General features: G+C 68.0%; 7 protein-coding genes across 7 annotated transcripts; 4 read left to right on the top strand and 3 right to left on the bottom strand.

Moving 5' to 3' along the window:
* Nucleotides 1–153: 153 nt before the first annotated feature.
* RHOBADRAFT_55464 (uncharacterized protein) lies at nt 154–699 on the top strand (the record flags this gene model as incomplete). Its single annotated transcript, XM_018417865.1, has 1 exon — nt 154–699. A coding segment is annotated over one exon (546 nt), but the record flags the coding sequence as incomplete, so codon positions are not given.
* A 296-nt stretch (nt 700–995) lies between these two features.
* Nucleotides 996–3,468, bottom strand: RHOBADRAFT_55465 (carbohydrate esterase family 16 protein; the record flags this gene model as incomplete). The annotated part of the gene is made up of 12 exons (XM_018417866.1): nt 996–1,467; nt 1,711–1,756; nt 1,851–2,090; nt 2,178–2,280; nt 2,368–2,409; nt 2,492–2,572; nt 2,649–2,858; nt 2,914–2,932; nt 2,995–3,059; nt 3,134–3,147; nt 3,215–3,347; nt 3,441–3,468. The coding sequence occupies 12 exons, from the start codon at nt 3,466–3,468 to the stop codon at nt 1,168–1,170; spliced, it is 1,281 nt and encodes a 426-aa protein (XP_018268827.1). The 3' UTR covers nt 996–1,167.
* A 44-nt stretch (nt 3,469–3,512) lies between these two features.
* On the top strand, nt 3,513–5,077 carry RHOBADRAFT_55466 (uncharacterized protein; the record flags this gene model as incomplete). The annotated part of the gene is made up of 4 exons (XM_018417867.1): nt 3,513–3,597; nt 3,930–4,137; nt 4,262–4,608; nt 4,680–5,077. 4 exons carry the CDS (start codon nt 3,513–3,515, stop codon nt 4,934–4,936), a joined length of 897 nt encoding a protein of 298 aa, XP_018268828.1. The 3' UTR covers nt 4,937–5,077.
* Nucleotides 5,078–6,042: 965 nt separating this feature from the next.
* Nucleotides 6,043–9,653, top strand: RHOBADRAFT_29443 (uncharacterized protein). The gene is made up of 11 exons (XM_018412872.1): nt 6,043–6,167; nt 6,312–6,444; nt 6,514–6,727; nt 6,818–6,889; nt 6,967–7,143; nt 7,253–7,875; nt 7,959–8,074; nt 8,176–8,269; nt 8,432–8,707; nt 8,791–9,075; nt 9,149–9,653. Exons 1-11 carry the CDS (start codon nt 6,106–6,108, stop codon nt 9,446–9,448), a joined length of 2,352 nt encoding a protein of 783 aa, XP_018268829.1. The 5' UTR covers nt 6,043–6,105; the 3' UTR covers nt 9,449–9,653.
* RHOBADRAFT_29444 (uncharacterized protein) lies at nt 8,176–9,653 on the bottom strand (the record flags this gene model as incomplete). The annotated part of the gene is made up of 3 exons (XM_018412873.1): nt 8,176–8,254; nt 8,411–8,490; nt 9,406–9,653. A coding segment is annotated over one exon (158 nt), but the record flags the coding sequence as incomplete, so codon positions are not given.
* On the bottom strand, nt 9,648–12,359 carry RHOBADRAFT_66838 (uncharacterized protein). The gene is made up of 11 exons (XM_018419099.1): nt 12,218–12,359; nt 12,023–12,153; nt 11,755–11,956; nt 11,463–11,661; nt 11,385–11,397; nt 11,218–11,329; nt 11,067–11,154; nt 10,895–11,003; nt 10,737–10,826; nt 10,478–10,662; nt 9,648–10,409 (listed from the first exon to the last, which is right to left on the bottom strand). Exons 1-11 carry the CDS (start codon nt 12,267–12,269, stop codon nt 9,746–9,748), a joined length of 1,845 nt encoding a protein of 614 aa, XP_018268831.1. The 5' UTR covers nt 12,270–12,359; the 3' UTR covers nt 9,648–9,745.
* Nucleotides 12,360–15,027: 2,668 nt separating this feature from the next.
* Nucleotides 15,028–18,243, top strand: RHOBADRAFT_38883 (uncharacterized protein; the record flags this gene model as incomplete). Its single annotated transcript, XM_018413574.1, has 8 exons — nt 15,028–15,204; nt 15,288–15,494; nt 15,573–15,670; nt 15,745–15,871; nt 16,130–16,948; nt 17,241–17,472; nt 17,573–17,750; nt 17,911–18,243. The coding sequence occupies 8 exons, from the start codon at nt 15,028–15,030 to the stop codon at nt 18,194–18,196; spliced, it is 2,124 nt and encodes a 707-aa protein (XP_018268832.1). The 3' UTR covers nt 18,197–18,243.
* Nucleotides 18,244–18,819: the final 576 nt, after the last annotated feature.

Here is an 18,819-nt window from a genome sequence, read left to right on the forward strand (position 1 = left end):
ACAGTTCCCCCGCCCGGTGCGCGGGCGCTTCGTCGCTTTCCGAGTCGCGCCTCTTGTCGCCTTCCGTCTGCAGCTCGGGGCGATCCCCCCGTGATCATCCTGCCCCCCCCCTAGACCCCCTCCACCTCCCGCTCCTCCTCCCCGCCCTCCTAGGCCTCCTCTCCAGCCTCCACCCACCTCTCAACCCTCACCCCCTCCGCCCTTCACCGCACCTATCTCTCCCTCCTCGCGTCCCGCGACGCCCTCATCGCGTCGCACCTCGTCGCGGACCCGGACCCGGCCGTGCGCGCGCGCGTGCGCGTACCGAGCGAGGACGGCGGGCGCAGGAAGAGCCACAATGTGTTCCTCACGAGCAGGCACTTGCATGTCGTGCCGAGGAGGGAGAGGCTCGTGGTGGTGCCGAGGGGCGGCGGCGGCAAGAAGGCGAAGGCGGCGAGCGAGAAGGCCGCCGCCGAGGACGAGCAAGACGAGCACGACAAGGACGACCAGGCCGCCGACCCCGACCCCAACCCCGAGGACGCCTCATTCGCCATCTCGCTCAACGGCCTCGTGTACCTCGGGTACTGGGCCGCGTCGAGCGAGTCCGACTGGGCCGACCTGTGCAAGCTCGGGCTCGCACGGGTGCTCACGAGGGCTGGGTACGAGAATGACGAGTTCGGCGGCGGGGGCGAGGGTGAGGGCGAGGGCGAGAGAAGGTGAGGGGCACGAGGTGAGCGGGGGAGAAGGGCGAGGAGAGGAGAGGGGAGAGGGGCGAGGAGAGGAGAGGGGCGAGGGGCGAGGGGCGAGGAGCGAGGGAGGCGGCGAGGAGGGGAGACGAGGAGCTAGAAGTCGCAATTGCCATAGATCTCTCTCATCCGGCCTCGACCGACCGAGCGGGAGAGAGAGAGAGAGAAAAAAACCCGAGAGAGGTCCATGCAGGGTCCGTGGGCCCGCGCGCAAGTCCTGCCTCACGCTCTCAGTACCCCGCTCGAGCTCTCGAGTCCGACGCGCGACACGACACGCACGAGAGAGATGTGTCTAGAGCTTGCAGGCGGTCGCACGCCGAGTCGAGTCGGTGCAGGACAGTGCGGCCCGCCTCCCTCCCTCACTCCCTCCTCGCGCAGCGCCGGCTCTATCTAGCGCCGCCGCTCGCTCGCTCGCTCCCCCTGTCGCCCTGCCAGCATCTCCTCACGCGAGCGCACCGAGCAGTGCCGCCACCGCCACCGCTGCGCCGAGCGCGAGCGCGGCGCTCGAGCCCGAGCTGAGGCGCAGCGCGGGCGCGCCGCCGCTCCCGCCTGCGCCCGACGCCGACGCCGAGGGTGCGACGCTCTGCTGCACCGACGACGACGACGGTGCCGCACTCGAGGTCGGCGGCGCACTGATGCTGGTGCTGGTGCCGGTGCTGCCCAAGGCGGTCGACGCCGCAGTCGGGAGGCCGCCCGCCGAGGTGAGCGTCGTGGTTGGGCTCGAGTTGGGGCTAGAGAGGATCTGTGCGTGGGTCGGGGTGGGCGGGAGGAGAGGGAGGAGAGGGAGGAGAGGGAGGAGAGGGAGGAGAGGGAAGGGCAGAGGGCGGGGGAAAGGGGTCAGTGCGCGCCGGCGAGGGGGGAGGGACGGGATGTGAGGGAGAGGGGAGGGGCAGGGAGAGGGAAAAGGAAGGCAGAGGGAAGAGCAGAAGAGGGGAGAGAGCGGGGAGGAGAGGAGAGGACAGGCGAGGGGAGAAGAGGGACCCACGCCGCCGATGACGCTCGCGAGGAGCTCGTGCACGGGCCAAGCTGGGCTGCGGCGGGTCACGAGAGAAACGCTCGAGGTCAGTTCGTGCGTGACGAGCGCGAGGCAGGATGGACGAGGGAGGAAGAGGAGGGACGACGCACTGGTACGAGTTCCACCACACGTACTCCTCGAGCGGCACGCCGCACAGCGGCAAGCTGATCTCGGGCGGGCCCGTCACCGCCGCGTACGCGTCGCACGCCGCCGTCGTGTTGGCGAACCCGTACTGCTGCGGCGTGTCGAGGATCGCGTCGAAGAACGGCACCGTGTCGTACAGGCGGAACGACGCTTCGGGGTGCGACGAGGGCAACGTGTCGAAGAGGGCGGCGAGACGGGTGTTGTAACTGCACACGAGGAGGGACGAGGGTCAGTGAGGCGACACAGGGGGGGAGTGATGGCAGAAAATGAGGGGAAGAGAGGGGGGGACGCACTGCCCAAGTCGATCCCGGTACACGTCGATGCGGCTGTCGTTGTACGCCTGGATCAGCGGCGTGCGCCACGTCGGCGGGACGCCGAGGATGAGAAAGTTGCGCGCTGCGGGAGCGAGGCGAGGCGGCGAGGAGGGTCAACTCGGGGGAGGCTCGTGCGAGACGCTCGAGGCTCGACAGGAGGTGGACGCACCTCCTCCTGCGTAGAGGCTCGCGATAGCTGCACTGTAGCTCGCTGTTGATCGTGGGCCGAGAGCGAGGTCAGGGTCGATGTCGCACGAAAGGGAGAGGGAGAGAGAAGGGCGCGAGGGACGCACAGAAGATCTCGGACAGCTGCTGCGGAAAGTCGGTCTGCTCGTTGTACGGCGCTCCGACGTCGTTGATCCCGATCCACACGGCTGCTCGGGGATGCCAAGTCAGTCTCGGCGCGAGGGCAAGGGCTCGGACGAGGCAAAGAGAGAGCGGTCGACGCACTGTACAGGGTCGAGTTGGCCTCGAACCGCACCTGCCCGCTCGTCGAGTACGTCCCATCGGGTCCGAACCACTCCTGGAACAGCCCGACTTGGTTGACAAAGTCAGTTGCGGGCGCCGAGATGACCGAGTTGTTCGTCGTCGCGCCGGACGCCGCCAGGTCGTACAGCGTGATCGGGTTGCTGCCAAGCTGCGACAGGAACTGGAGCCAGTCTGCGCGAGAGTCAGGTGTGTGCTCGAGGGGGCGCAGGGAGAGAGTCGGACGCACTGTACCCGCCGCTTGTCGTCTGGACGAGAGGGAGAGTGAGCTCGACGTGCGGCGAGCGCAAGGGTAGAGAGCGGGACGCACGAGGCCATAGCCGGGAATGTTGTTGACGCCGACTAAGGGCGAGTAGCCGTTCCAGCTGTAGCTGTCTGCGAGGCGTGGACGAGGCGGAACGGTCAGCTCGTCCTCGGCTCGAGGTGGGGGAGGTTGAGCGAGGGCTCACCGCCGAACCCAAAGCTGCGCGCGCACCAGACCGAGTCAGTCGTCACGCTCGATCCTCTGTAGAAGGGACGGGAGGACGCACATGGTGTCGATGTCGTCGAAAGTCGCGCCGCCGGTCGCCGACTGCGCGTCTACGCCGAGGCCGCCGAGGAGGGCCGCACAGGCGAGCGAGCACAGCGAGATGGCCGTGCGAGGCCGCATGACCGTGTGCGAGGCTGCGCGGCTGGAAGGAATGCTTGGGCGATGGCGGACGAGGCCGGCAAGAGGAGGGAGAAGGAGGGAGGAGGGAGGAGCGAGCCGATGGGCACCATCGCGCGCGCGCAGGAGCGGCGGCATTGCAAGCTGGCGTCGAAATTGGGCGGGGCTTAGCCCTGCACTCTATGCGCCCCCGCCCCGGAGCGAGCCCTTCGGCCGAGCAGCGCCTCCCCGTTCGAGCGAGCTGGAACGCAAGGGTCGAGCAAGCTCGTGCGTGCTGCCTGCGAGTGGGCGCGAGGGTGCTGAGCAGTGCACAGAGGCATGGGCTTCGCTCGCCGGACCAGGCGGCCAGCAGGGTCCTTGAAGGAGGTGGGAGGAGGGAAGCGGAGGAGGAGGAGATGAAGGTTGGTTGACCACTCCCACCTCGCTGTGAAACCTTAAAAGCTTTAAAAGCCTTATATATTCTTTTTTTTCTTATAAAACTTAAAACCTTAGAGGCTATTTAAGTTGCTGATTTATATTAATTTTATTGTTCAAACATGAGAGCTTAGTACGTGAAACATGCGCCCCTCCACCTCGCGAATGGCGGTGGGCATCGCCAGCCTTCGACTTTGACCTCGACGCGCTCCCTCCACTGCCCGCCATCGGCTCGACCGCCATTGCCGACCGCGCCCGCACGACCAAGGCGCACCTCGCCGCGGTCCAGCCCTTGGCCGGCAAGCACCGCAACGAGGTCCTGTCGAATCGCCCGCTCGAGTGGCTCGGCGATGCCGTTCTCAACACGGCCATCAGCGAGGAACTTTACGCGCGGTTTCCGGGCACGACCCCCGGCTTACTCACGGTGCGCCCCGGCCCTCTCCCTCCTCTCCCTGCCCCTCGACCCTCGCCGCACATCGTCGCTGACTTGCCTCTCGGGCCCCAACATCCTGCGCAGTAACTTTGTCGCCAACCGCTCCCTGTCGCACCTGTCGCGCGCCTACGGTCTCGACGAGCGCGCCCTCCACGCCTCGCCGCACCTCGTGGCCGTCGAGGGCATCTCGCACCTGCGCTCGCAAAAGCTCGTCGCCGACCTGTTCGAGGCGCACATCGGTGGCCTGTCGAGCGAGGGTCGCAAGCGCGACGTCGAGCGGTGGGTGTACCAGATGATCACGTCGCAGAGCCGTCCTGTCGAGGCTCACGTCGCCGAGCTGCGCATGAACGAGGTCGCCGCGCGCGACAGTCAGCCGAACCGCAAGCGGCAGTTGGCGGAAAGCGCCGACGAGCGCCGTGTCAAGCGCCAGAGTGCGCCCGCTGCGGCGTGCCCCTCGTTCCCCTCTTGCGCGAGCGCACTGACCCTTGCCCCTCGCGAGCAGCCTGCGTCCGCCCTCCTCTTCTTCCGGTCTGCCCCGTACTTGTGCTCTCCGACGACGACGACGACGACGACGACGACGACGACGACGCGCCGCTCGGCCGCTTCGACCCGCCGAGCGAGACGGTCGGCTGCGAGCGCCATGCCGAGAAGCACAAGCTTAAGGCGTGCGTCGCGGCGCTCAACGACTGCCTCGAGCTGGACGGGACGTCGGCGGGCGTCAGGGCGGCCCTCGCGACGCTTGGCGGGACGGTACGGTAAGCGGGCAGGAGAGGACGACGGGACCGAGCGTCGGGCCCTGTCGGTGCGGACGACGAGGGCTGAGTCGGGCTCGGTGGGCCGTGTTTCCACCCTCTCTGTAGCAGCTTGGCGAGGCTGCAACGACGCTTGCTTCTCACCGTCCCATGCTCGCGGATATCTGCAGCGCCTCGAGAATGACAGCTGGCTAGGCACTTTGAGAGGGAGGAGGACGCGCGCCGACGCGACCGAGCGCGACGACTCTTGCCCCTCGATCTCGCATTCGCCCCTCCGCCCCGTCCCTCGACCACCACTCACTCGCTGCAACCACCCGCCGTGCACGATGGACCCCATGGACGTCGACGGCCAGCAGGCAGGCCAAGCGCCTCGCTCCACCTCGCCCCTCGCCTTCCCCTCGAGCTCTGCCGGTGCCCACCCGTCCTCCGACCACGGCCAGCACCCGGCCGTCCACCAGCTGCGCTCGTCGGGCACTGCACGTGCGTCCCCTAGTCCACCTCTCGTCACGCCGCAGCCACGGCACTGACCCACCCCCGTTCGTCGACAGCCCGCAGCTCGTCGCCTCTCGCCTTCCCCGGCTCGTCGTCGTCGCGCGCACCCGGCTCGAGCAACCGCAACCCGCTCTTCCAGCCCGCCGGCCTCTCGTCCGATGCCGCACTCAACAGTGCCGGCGCCGGCCCAAGTGGCGCAGCTCGTTCGGGCCGTGACGACTCGCCGCTCTTCTTCCCTGGGTGAGTCCCGCCCGCCCCTCCTTTCTCCTCGAGTGTCCTGGCCGAGCAACGACCTGACACCGCGCTCGCCCGTGCCACAGGTCCGACTTTGGCTCGCCGACGCCTCGCCGCAACCACCGCGGCGACATCCACTCGGCCGCTCCCCCGACCCCGTCCAACCGCTCGTCGGCCGCCAAGTCTGCCCGCCGCGGCATGCCCGCCGCTTCGAACGCCGGCAGCGAGCTCGGCTTCCCGCCTTCGTCGGCGGCCTCGCGCCGCAACGGTGCCGGCGGGCGCGGCGGCGCAGGAGGAGGAGGAGGAGGAGGAGGAGGACCGGGCCCGTCGTCGTCTGCGGCCGGCGGCATGGCCGACGACCGCGACCCGAACGACGACGACGAGGACGACGAGGACGACGACGGCCTCGTCACGGTCCTGTGGGGCACGACGGTCACGATCGGCGCCTCGATGAAGGCGTTCGAGTGGTTCCTCAAGGACTTTACGTGCGGCGACCGCCAGTCGTACGACCCGTGGCGCCTCGCCCAGGCCCAGCACAAGCGCGACGAGCTCGAGGCCAAGATGGCCGAGGCGCACCTCCACGGCGAGCTCGACACGGTCGCCCACCTGCGCGCCCAGCTCGCAAAAGTGCCCCACGACGCCGACATCGAGTTCAGCTACACCAAGGAGCACCCGGACAAGAAGCTGTACCAGCACCACCTCGCGCGCATGCGCGACACGGGCCAGACCAACCTCAACCTCGACGTCGTCGACCTCCTCGCGTTCCGCTGGCGCGAGACGCAGCGCGACGTCGGCGGCGAGGGCGCCGGCGCCGCGCGCCTGTCGCGCGAGGACCGCGAGTACGGCCAGCTGTACAAGAACTTTCTCCTGTACCCGCAAGAGCTCGTCCCGATCCTCGACCAGCAGCTCAAGGACTCGGCGCTCGAGTGGGCGTGCGCCGAGGACAACCTCGGCGATGGGCCGATGCGCACCGAGAACGAGCAGCGCGCGAGGGAGATGCACGGCGCCGTGTTCAAGGTGCGGCCGTACGCCGGCGAGAACAAGGTCAACATGCGCGAGCTCAACCCGCAGGGTCAGTCCTCGCCCTCTCTCTTTCTTTCTCTCCCCGTCCTCCCTCTCGATCCTGCTCGAGACTCACGCTCTCTCTCTTCCCATGACGCAGACATCGACAAGATCGTGTGCATCCGTGGCCTCGTCATTCGCGCGACGCCCATCATCCCCGACATGAAGCTCGGTGCGTCGTCGCTCTTCCTCCTTCCTCCTCTCCCGGGACCCCCTCGCTCACCCTCTCTTCTCTCGCCCCCGACACAGCCTTCTTCCGCTGCAACGCGTGCTCGCACACGGTCACGGTCGAGATCGACCGCGGTAAGATCAGCGAGCCCGACCGCTGCCCGCGCGACGTGTGCAACGTCCAGGGCTCGATGATGCTCGTCCACAACCGGTGCGAGTTTGCCGACCGCCAGATCGTCCGCCTGCAAGAGACGCCCGGTGCGCTCCCTCTCTCTCTCTTTCTCTCGTTCCCCGCGGTCGTCGCCGCAGGTGCCGTCGCTCGCGAGCCGGGACTGACCTCTCTTTTCCCGCTCCCTGTCTCGCGCAGACTCGGTCCCGGACGGCCAGACGCCGCACACGGTCTCGCTCGGCCTGTACGACGAGCTCGTCGACACGGTCAAGCCCGGCGACCGCGTCACCGTGACGGGCATCTTCCGCAGCGTGCCCGTCCGCCTCAACCCGCGCCAGCGCGTCATCAAGAGCCTGTTCAAGACGTACATCGACGTGCTCCACGTCAAGAAGACGGACAAGAAGCGCATGGGCATCGACGGCAGCACGAGGTCGGGCGACGACCGCCGCGGCGTCGTCGGCGTCGGCATGGAGGAGGACGCGCAAGGCCCTGGCACGCTCCTCGGCGACGCGGCGCACGACGTCGCCCTCGACGACGAGGCGCTCAACGAGGACGAGCGCGAGGCGTCGGCGCACGCCAAGCTCAAGGAGCGCCTCGTCGAGATCTCGCGCCGGCCCGACGTGTACGACTACCTGTCGCGCTCGCTCGCGCCGAGCATCTTCGAGATGGACGACATCAAGAAGGGCATCCTGCTCCAGCTCTTTGGCGGCACCAACAAGAGCCTGACCAAGGGCGGCGGCGCCGGCGGGCCTCGGTACCGCGGCGACATCAACGTCCTCCTCGTCGGCGATCCGGGAACGAGTAAGAGTCAGATCCTCCAGGTGCGCCCCTCTCTCTCTCTATCTCTCTCTCCCTTTTCTATCTGCTCGATCGAGGCACTGACGACCCGGCTCCCCGCTCGCAGTACGTGCACAAGATTGCGCCGCGAGGCGTCTACACGTCGGGCAAGGGCTCGTCCGCCGTCGGCTTGACGGCCTACATCACGCGCGACCCGGACTCGAAGCAGCTCGTCCTCGAGAGGTGCGTCCCCTACTTCCTCCTCGTCAGCATCGAGGGGCCTGAGCGCAGCCGACTGACCGACCACCTTTTTCGTCGCCCTCTTCCCTTTTCCTCGCGCGCAGTGGCGCTCTCGTCCTGTCCGACGGCGGCGTGTGCTGCATCGACGAGTTCGACAAGATGTCCGACTCGACGAGGAGCGTGCTGCACGAGGTCATGGTGCGTCCCCCTCTCGCCGCCTCCCAAGATCCGCTCGCGAGGCGCCCTGTCGCTCCTCCCTGGCGGGCGCAGGTCGCTACGATCCACGGCATCTTCTGGGGCGCGACATTCGGGCGTCGTACTGACCGTCTCGTCGCGCACTGCGCCGTTCGCCGCTCGCAGGAGCAGCAGACGGTCTCGATCGCCAAAGCGGGCATCATCACGACGCTCAACGCGCGCACCTCGATCCTCGCGGCCGCCAACCCTGTCGGCAGCAAGTACAACCTCAACTGGCCCATCACGCGCAACATCGACCTCCCGCCGACGCTCATCTCGCGCTTCGACCTCCTGTACCTCGTCCTCGACAAGATTGACGACAAGAGCGACCGCATGCTCGCTCGCCACCTCGTCTCGCTCTACCTCGAGGACAAGCCGCAGACGGCCGGCACCGACATCATGGTGCGTCCTCCGTCAACTCGCCTCTCCCGCGCCCGTCGAGCGAGCCGTCACTGACCGCCCTTGCCCCGTCGCCCCTCGAGCAGAAGATCGAGGACTTGACGGCCTACATCTCGTGGGCGCGCAACCACATCCACCCGCAGCTCACGCCCGACGCGAGCAACGCGCTCGTCCAGGCGTACGTCGAGATGCGCAACGCCGGTGCCGACTCGAGGAGCAACGACCGCCGCATCACGGCGACGACCCGCCAGCTCGAGTCGATGATCCGCCTGTCCGAGGCGCACGCCCGCATGCGCTACTCCGAGGTCGTCGAGGTCGCCGACGTGCTCGAGGCCAACCGCCTGATCCGCGAGGCCCTCAAGGAGTCGGCGGTGCGTCCCTCCTTCTCCTTCCTCTTCCTTCTCACGCCCCCGTCGCCTGACTGACATCTCTCCTCTCGCGCAGACCGACCCGCTCACCGGCCTGATCGACCTGTCGCTCCTCGGCGGCCAGTCGACGCACCAGCGCAAGGTCCTGAGCGACCTGCGCCGCGAGGTCGTCGCCCTGCTCGGCTCGCGCGACAAGCCCTGGCGCTGGGCCGACCTGTCCAAGGCCCTGCAGCAGCAGTCGAGCGTCCCGGTCGACAACGCCGAGCTGTCCGAGGTCATCAAGGCGCTCGAGGGCGAGGGGAGCGTGCGCGTGTCGGGTCAGGGCCACGGGCGCTCGCTCCGTCTCGTCGGCGCAGCACGCGAGGTCGAGGCATAGAGCAGGTTCTCGTGCGCCCTCGTCGTCTTTTCCCTGTGCCCCTCCCTTCACCTCGTCCACTCGGGCCTTCTCTCTCCTCGTCCCCTTCCGACTTCCTTCCCGCGCACTCTCTGTCTCTCCCCTCGTACCGCCGACTCTCTTATTTCTCTCTGTCTCTCTCTCTGTAGCGTCTCGCGGTGTAAAGAGTCCTCTGTCTCACAGGAAAGAGAGCTCGTCGTCGTTGCACCGAGTTTGAGAAGGTCGCGCAGCTCGAGCTTGTCCTCCTTCTCGCCCTTCCTCTCCCTGGTCCACCTCCGGCTACCACTCGCGCTCGTCCGACTCTTCCCTGAGCGGCCTGTCCTCGTCCTCGTCGACGTCGGCGAGCGTCCGGCGGCTCCTCGTCGCCCGCCGCCCTCGCGACGAGTGTCGCTTGGCGAGGCTGTCCTGCACCGCGTGCTCGTCATGCGCAGTCGCTCGCCCGTGCTGCGGCTCGTGCTCGCGTGGGTGCGACGACGATCGAGGGAGGTCGTACGCCGCGCGCAGAGAGACGAAGCTCGCGCGCGGCAGCTGCTGCTCGGGCAGAAGCTCGTGCGGCGCGTGACGAACGGCCTCGTGCTCGTCGTCATCTCGTGGACGCTCAGCTCTCGGCGTCTGAGCGTGCGACGAGCGAGGGTGGAGGACGCGGGCGAGACCGCGACGGCGTGCAGGCGGGTCGGCGGGGCGCGACGACATGGGCGGGAGCGCCGTGAGCGTCTCGTCGACCGACGAGCGATGAGCAGGCCCGCCGTTGCCGTCATCGACGCCGGAATCGCGGCGGCGGGAGCGGCGATGGGCGTTGTCGAGGAGGGCGGCACCGGGCAGGCGAGGCTCGTGAAGCGGGTCGTGCGGATCGTCGGACGACGTGCGCTCGTCGTGGGCGTCGCGCTCGTCGGTCGAGCGACCAGCATCGACAGCTCGTCCGACTCGTCTGCGCACACGCTCACTGAGGCGAAGAGTCAGGAAGGAGGCATTCGAGGGACCGGGCCGCAAAAGAGAGAGAGAGAGACGCACAGCCTCGACCGGCGCTTGGGTTCCTGGGCGTCGCCGGCGACCTCGCCGTGCGGACCGACCTGCCTCGACGCCCTCTGCACGAACTTGTCGACCTCGGTGCGCGACAGGCGCAGGTCGTCTCGCGTGCCGAGGTAGCTGCTCACGCCCGCGGCGAGCGCGAGAAGGTCGGGAAAGAGGGCCGTGATCTGCGGCGAGAGGGGCACATCAGGTCCTGTCCTCGCGAGGGAGAGACGGCCAGCGAGAGAAAGACGGTGCTCACCTGCTCGACCTGCCCAAACGTGAACCAGTCGGCGCCGCTCAGGGCGAACTTCTTCTCGGCCTCGATCCAGAGCCAGCAGTTCAGGAACAGCTGCGAGCAAGGTAGAGAGTCGGCATCGTCGGCAAAGGTGCAGGCAAGGACAAGAGAGAGGGACGCACCCAGAGGACAAAGAGAGCGAGTGTCGTCCCGATCGTGATGCGACGCTCGAGCCGCCGATGCTCCTTCATCGTGCGGTCCTTGCCCTTGCTGAGGAACCGGTCGATGATGCTGCGCGGCGGTGGGGCCATCAGCAACGGCTCGGGACCGGGAGGGAGACAGGCGCGAGCGTGCAAGTCGGCGCCGCCCTGCTTCTCCTTGCGCAGGACGAGGAAGCCGTCGAAAAAGACGAGGATCCAGGCCAGCGTGCCGAGAATGATGGCTGCAGGTAGAAGGCGTTTCAGTTCGAGTCAAAGAGAGGGACAGAGAGACGACGGCGACGCACTGACAGCTGTCGGCGAGAGAAGGACGTCGAGTGCTGGCTCGCCCTCGCAGTTCGACTGCGAGAACTCGATGTCGCCGAGCGAGATCCAGGCGTACAGGCCCGTCCAAGCAGACTGTAGAGACGACTCGTCAATGAGGCACGTGCAAGAGGCCGGGAGGGGAGCGCACCATGTTCAGGACCCTGTGCGACGAGAGGAAGGGTCAGTGACCGGCCCGAGGAGCGCTCGAGGACTGGGCTCGACGGACCAGAACGCAAAGATGGGCAAGCTCCAGCGGTCATGATGCTTCTTGTAGAGCGCCGCCTCGACGGCGCGCACGTCCGAGCGGCGTGCGGCGACGTGCGACACGTTGGCCTTGGTGCGCACGCGCCGCTCCATGTCCTTCTGCGACAGGCCGAGGCGGCTCCAGTTCGGGGCGAGGATCGCGGGCGCCATGATGTAGATGACTGCGTCGGTGAGGGAGAGGGACAGGTCGTCAGGCAATGTCGAGGACGAAGAACACGTTCCGCAGGAGGACGGAGAGGACGACGAGGACGTACAGCCGAGGGCTTGCGGGTAGAGGAACTGCGTGTGCCACAGCGTCATGCCGCCCTCGACGGCGCCCATGGCGACGCGAACCAAGCCGGTGCCGAGGAACGCTTGAGCGTTGACGATCTGCATGACCCCGACGCCCCACACCTCTCCTGGCGCGAGCGTGTAGACGAACGAGGCGATGGCGTAGCTGACGATGGCCCAGACGAACTATTGCGCTCGCTCGAGAGTTAGTCAAGGGACGAGGTCGTGGAGGAGGAGGACGAGGAGGCGCACCTGGCCTGGACCGCTCACGGACTGGTTTGGGCACAGCCCGCAGCAGACCTCGCTCGTCTTGGTCGCACAGTACGCGTCGACGTCGGTGATGCCGTGCGGGTTGCACAAAGTCGGGAACACGCGCGTGTTGGCTGCACGCGGCGCAAAGGGTGAGCGAGACTCGGGGCGGACAGAGGGAGCGAGACGGCGGCGCACCGGTGCTGAAGAAGTTGATCGAGTCGAGCGACAGGCTCGCGTAGGTGTCCATGCTTGGCGTCACAGCAGGCAGCTCGAGCGAGAAGCGAGGAAGCGAGGGAAGCTGTGAGCGATTGGCGCCGTCCGCGGACGCGGACGCTCCGCGGCGTCCTCTCCCGCTCAGGCCGCCTGCGGACGACGGTGCAGACCGACGCCGCGAGCGTTGTCACGCCGAGCGCGAGGCGGGAGAGCGCGAGCGAGGCGGCGGGCGACGGTTGACCCTGCAGCTCGACGACCGCGCGCGTCGTGGGGCGAGCTGGCGAGCACGCACACGCTTCGACGGCCGTCGCTCGAGTGCAGAGAGCTGTCCCAGCAGTAGCTCGAGCGGGCACGAGTGTCGAGCGTGGAGCAGACCGCCGCGGCGGTCGCCGCCGAGCGCCGACTCCCGCGCCTCGTGTCGGCGCCAGCGCAGACGCGATTGCTTGCTCGCGTGGTCGTGCTGGTCGGCAGCAAAGGATCCGCGCACAGCAGCTGCCCGCCCGACTCGAGCTGTCGCCGCTCACCGCGCGAAAAGCTCGTCCCGCCCGCGACTTGCGCCGCGCATGTACGCAGCTGTCGAAGCGCCCCTCGTGTCGCCAAGTCTGCGTGCGCAAGCGTGTCTTGCGTTCCCTCGTGCAGCTGGTCGCTCTCCGCAGAAAGCTGCCCAATCGTCGACGCGGCCGTGTCGCGTGTCGCGCCGAGCCGCCGGAAAGGGTGAGCTCGAGCGCTCGGGCCGTCGGTCAAAGCTTCTCGTTCGCAGAACGAGAAGCTTCTCGCGCCTCGCTCCTCGCTCCCCGTGTCCTTCGCGGGCTCGGAAACGCAAGTGCTGCCGCTCTGACGACGGGCTCCCGTTGCCGCCGCGGTGCGAAGCTTGATCGCAGTTGCGCGCTCGAGCCCTTCCTCGTGCCAGGCAGCGCCTCGCCCGTCCGACGCTTTCGCACCCGGTTGCCCAACCTTGACCTGCTTCCGTTCGTGCGGCCGGCTCGTCCCGAGCTGGTACCCGACTCGCGCGCTGCACCTTCAAAGTCCGTCGACGAACTCGCGCCGCCGTCGCTGACCACAAGGCGGCGAGGTCGAACGACGACGACGAAGCGGTGGCGGCGTTCGGCGTGCGATTCATCTCGCTTGCTCTTTAGCCGGTGAACCTGGGACAAGTGGATGAATGTCGCGCAGCGCGTGGCTCTGCAGATCATCTCGACAAACGTGCGACGAGCTCCTGCGAGAAGCGGCAGCTTCGCTCGAGCCTCGACCCGGAGTCGACCGTGAAACTGCGTCACCGCCTCGCCGTGCCTCTCGAGAGCTTGACCGGGGGCCCGCCGGCGCCGGAATTTGAGCGCTCAAACTGCGAGAGAAAGCTGGCCCGCAACGCAAACGACGAGGGAGAGGCACGAGCGCGTGTGAACCTCGCGTCGCCGTGCTCGTCCTCGCTCAAGCTCCAGCATCCAGTGCACTCAAGAGTGTCCTCGTGCAGACCTTGACCAGGCGACACCGCCAGCAACCGCCCGCGTGCAGTGGTGAAGAAGCTCGACCCCTCGATCCTCGGCTTCCGCCTGCTCCCGCGTCCGCCCCCGTTTCCCCTCGCATCCCCTCCCAGTCGCCGGCACGCTCGACTGCGCGGCGTCGAAGCAGCACACACGCCTCGCCTCGCCCACCCTCGACCACCCCATCCAGCCAGCGCGCCGACTCGACCAACCTCCCTCCTCCCGCCTCCACTTGCGGCCGCGCCAAGATCGCCGCCCTCTGAGCCCCTGTTCGACCCCCGAGCGACCTTTGCGCCATGAACCACAACGGCGCAGACGCCTACTGGTCCTTCCAGACGGGCGCAGACGACCACGACGCGTCCAACGGCGCCGGCGGCTACTCGCCCGCCCCGGGCACCTCGAACGGCGTCCAGCGCACCCCGCTGCACCGCACCGTCAGCGAGGAGATGCAGCAGACGCTCGGCGCCACGCTCGGCATGACGAGCCTCGGCGGCCAGGGCTCGTCGTCGTCGTCGCGCGCAGTCGGCGGTGGGGCAGGCGGCGGAGGAGGGGCAGGCGGCTTGGCCTCGTCGTCGTCGGCGTCGGGCGCAGGGCAGGGCGGGCGCACGGGCTACAGCACCTTCGACCCGATGGAGCACGCGCGGCTGAGCCCGTCGGCGTTCGACCCGAGCTCGTTCTCGCGCCAGTTCATCGTCCCCCGCTTCGCCAGTGGCGGCCCTTCGGACCCGTTTGGCCTCGGCGTTGGCATCACGGATCCGCCTAGCGGGTGCGTCCACCTCTTCTCTCGGACGTGCGCCCGAGGCGGCACGAGCACTGACCCGGTTCCGCCGTGCCCGCAGCAACAGCATGATGGGCGGGTCGCCCATGCCGTTCAACTTCGACTTTGGCGGCGGCTCGACCCCTCGCGCCGAGTTCCCGTCGCAGCCCTCGCCGTTCTACGCGAACGGCCAGTCGTCGCAGTCGGTGTACCCTCCCGCCACGACTGCCGGCCAGTCGGGCGTCTCGGTCCCGGCCCAGACGTCCGCCGTCGCGTCCACCTCGGCTGTCCCCTACGCGCCCGCTCCTCCACCTTCCTCGGTCCCGTACGCGTCCGCCCCGGCGCTCACCAACGGCTCGACCGCCGCGACCCGCCAGGTCGCCGCCCCGACGACCGCCAACGGCAACGGCCTCTTGAACGGCAACGGCGGCGGCGCCCAGTTCCCGCTCCCGACCGCCGCCGAGATCGAGTCGCCCGTGTACGCGCCGTACGGTTCGTCCGTCATCAGCATCAACCAGTCGTCCAACACGGCGTACAAGCTCCCGTCGCTCGCCATGAACCTCCCGCCGGCGGCCCGGCCGGGGAGCCCGTTCAACCCGGCCGCGCTCGGCCTGCCCGCTCCGCCGCCGCAAGGGTCGAGCAACAACTTTGCGGGCCTGTACTCGTCGAGCGGGTTCGACATGCTCGGCGTCCTCGCTCGAGTCGCGGCGCGACCAAATCCTCAGATCCAGGTCCGTCCTCGTCCGCCTTGACCTCCTCTTTCTTTCGCCGAACACCTCGACTGACTCTCCTTGTCCCCCCATCCTCGTTGCAGATCGGCCCTGTCGACTCGTCGTGCGCGTTCGCCGTCGTCGACGCGCGCAGGTGGGACCAGCCGCTCGTCTTTGTCAGCGACACGTTCGTCAAGATGACGGGCTACACGAACGAGGAGATCATCGGGCGCAACTGCCGCTTCCTGCAGACGCCCGGCGGCGGCACGATCCAGGGCGCGCCGCGCAAGTACACGGACGGCAACGCGGCGGTGCGTCTCTCCCTCTCTCTATCCTTCCCTCGTTCTCTCTGAGTCGGTCCCCTGACTCGTCGACTCTCTCTCGCGCAGTGGCACATGCGGCAGCACATCCAGGTGGGCAAGGAGAGCCAGTCGAGCTTGATCAACTACACCAAGTCCGGCCGCCCCTTCATCAACCTCGTCACCATGTGCGTCCCTCGCGCTCTCTCGCCTTTCCCTCTTGTTCGCCCGTAACTGACACCTCGTTATCGACCCCCCGCAGCATCCCGATCTGCTGGGATACGGAGGAGATCGCCTACTTTGTCGGGTTCCAGGTCGACCTCGTCGACCAGCCCAACGCCATCCTCGACCGCATGCGCGACGGCTCGTACGTCGTCAACTACTCGCTCGTCGGCAACGCGTACAACACGACGATCCTGCGCAATCCGAGCGTCATTGCGTCGTCCGAGGCCGACTCGAACAAGACCATCTCGATGCAGAGCATCGAGCTCGGCGGCGTCATGGAGGCGCTCGACGAGTGGGCCATGCCCGACGACCAGCCCGAGGACCAGATGCAGGACCTCGCGCTCGTTCCGCAACAGCAGCAGCCCCAGCCGCAGCAGCAGTCGTCGGTCTCGCCGTCGCAGCAGCAGTCGGTCCAGCAGCAGCAGCGCCCTCGCAACGGCGGCGGGTCCGTCGCAGGGTCGGTCTCGTCGGCGGGCACGGTCGCGCCGCAGACGGTCAAGCCGACGCCCGGTGCGGCCATGGGCGGCGCTGGCGGTGAGCCGTCGACCAAGACGGACGACGAGCTCCTCAACATCGTCATGGGTCGCGGCGCTGGCGCCCTCGAGCTCGAGCCCGACAAGCGCGCGTTCAACAAGCTCCTCCTCGGGCACGCCGACGACTTCATCCACGTCCTGAGCCTCAAGGGTTCGCTCCTGTACTGCTCGCCGGCCGTCGCCCGCGTCCTCGAGTACGAGGCGAGCGAGCTCGTCGGCGCCACCCTGTCGTCGCTGTGCCACCCGTCCGACGTCGTGCCCGTCATGCGCCAGCTCAAGGACGCGTCGTCGGCGTCCAACCCGCACGTCCGCCTCCTGTACCGCATCCGCCGCAAGCACTCGGGCTACGTCTGGATCGAGTCGATCGGCAAGCTCCACATCGAGCCGGGCAAGGGCCGCAAGGCCGTCATCGCCGTCGCTCGACCGCGCGACGTCCTCCAGATGAACTGGAATGAGCTGCGCCAGAGCGGCGGCCTCGGCGACACCGAGTTCTGGCTCAAGCTCAACCCGCGCGGCACTGTCCTCGCCGCGACGTACGGCACCCAGGTCCTCCTCGGCACCCAGCCGCAGGACCTCGTCGGCACGTCGCTCCTCGAGTACGTCATCCCCGAGAACCACGGCAGCGTCGAGGTCGCGCTCCAGCAGGCGCAGCTCGGCGCTCCCGCCACCGTACAGTACAAGGTCCGAGGGCGCCGGGGCATGATCGACGTCGTCACGAGTGCGTCCTCTTCTCTCTCATTCTTCTCGTCGTCCTCGCCCTCTAGACCGACGACTGACCCTGTCCCCCGCACCGCGCAGAGTTCTACCCGCGCTACGGCGAGCCGAGCGACCCGAACGCCGAGCGCGTCGAGAACGGCCCGCTGCACGTGTGCATCATGTGCGTCCCCCTCTTTCCCTTCCTCCCTCGACGGTCGAAGCTCGACCGGGTTACTGACGCCGTCGTCCCCTCACCTGCAGCGCCCAGACCAACGAGCTCGGCTCGGAGCAGCGCAAGGCCAAGAGCGTCTTTGGCTCGTCGGCGCCCGTCTGGGTCTCGACCGGTCGCTCGCCGGCCATCTCGGAGGCCGACTCGAACGACTCGAGCGGCAGCAGTCGCGAGGGCAGCTCGACCGGCGGTACGGCGTTCCAGAGCACGTTTAAGAGCCTCACGCACCCGAGCTCGGTCAGCGACAACGTCTTTGACGAGCTCGAGACGAGGCGGCCGACGAGCTGGCAGTTTGAGCTCCACCAGCGTGCGTCCTCCTCTCTCTCTCTCTCTCTCTCTCTCTCTCTCTCTCTCTCGTTCAGGGCCCCTCTTTCCTCAACTCGGTCCTGACTCTCTCGCGCGCGCAGTGCAAAACATGAACAAGAAGCTGCGCGACGAGAAGGACTACCTCATGGCGCTCCGGCGCAAGCGCGGCAGCATGCAGTCGGAGCGGTCGCGCAAGGCGTCGTCCGACTCGGGCTCGCGCGCCTCGAGCTCGAACACGGGCAGGATGTGCCAGAACTGCGGCAGGGCCGACTCGCCCGAGTGCGTCTCCCTCTCCCTCCCTCTCTCCCTTCCTCCCTTCCTCCCTCCCTCTCTGCCCCTCCCTCTCTGCCCCTCCCTCTCTCCCTCTCTCCCTCTCCTCGCCTCTCGCATGTTGAGGAGCCCACACTGACCTCGCTCGTCGTCCTCCTGCTCGTCGCAGATGGCGCTCGGGCCCGAACGGCGCCAAGACGCTCTGCAACGCGTGCGGGCTGCGGTGGGCCAAGTCGCAGAAGCAGGCGGCGTCGTCGGGCAGCAGCTCGAGCGGGTCGTCGGGCCTGCAGCTCGCCGGCGGCAACGGCGTGAGCCCGCTCGCGTCGCCGTCGTCGGTCCTCGCCGCGTTCCAGCCGATGAGCATCTCGCCTGCGCCGCTGGCGGGCCAGTCGCCGCCGATGTCGTTCTCGTCGCTCCCCAAGGTCGAGGAGGACAACTGGATGCGGCAGCAGTGAGCGCCTTGTCGCCTCGCCGTCCTCCCTCCCTTCCTCGTCGCGTCCCTCTCAGTACTCCTCCCTTGCTCCCCTGCTTCCCCTGTCTGTTGTCCTCACCGTGTCACTCTACCCGTATTCTGCCCCCCGATCTGTACCCAATAGCTCTCTCCGTCGTGCGCGTTCAAGGGGTCCGTGCAGTCACCGTCGTCCTCCTCCCCCCTCCCTTTCGTAACGCCCCCCTCCCTCTCTCCTCTCTACTCGCATGTGCTCGCCCGCTTTGACATTCAAGAATCGAAACGCGCTTTCCCTTTCCCCGTTCTCCTCGAGCCGTCCGCGAGGTGCGAAAGCTCTTGACGGCGACGAGACGAGCGAGGACAGCGAGCTGGCGGTGACGCCGCTGTCGGCGTGTCGCCCGCGCGCCTTTGATCTCAAATTGCCGGTTCGGGCGCACGTTCGCAGCACCAGCTCTCGCTCGGCGGCCTTCTCAAACCGTCGCTTCCAGCTGCAGGCAAGGCTCGAGCGTGCGTCGCTCCTGCGGGTTGTCCGACACCGCGGCTTCCCCAGCTCGTCCTCGAGCTCGAGCCAGAGGAGAGCACACGTCCGAGCTCGTTACAGACCACCGAGGCGGGCGTTGCCGTCACGAG

The sequence above is a fragment of the Rhodotorula graminis genome (assembly GCF_001329695.1).
Source record: "Rhodotorula graminis WP1 unplaced genomic scaffold RHOBAscaffold_13, whole genome shotgun sequence".
Taxonomy (NCBI): Eukaryota; Fungi; Basidiomycota; class Microbotryomycetes; order Sporidiobolales; family Sporidiobolaceae; genus Rhodotorula; species Rhodotorula graminis.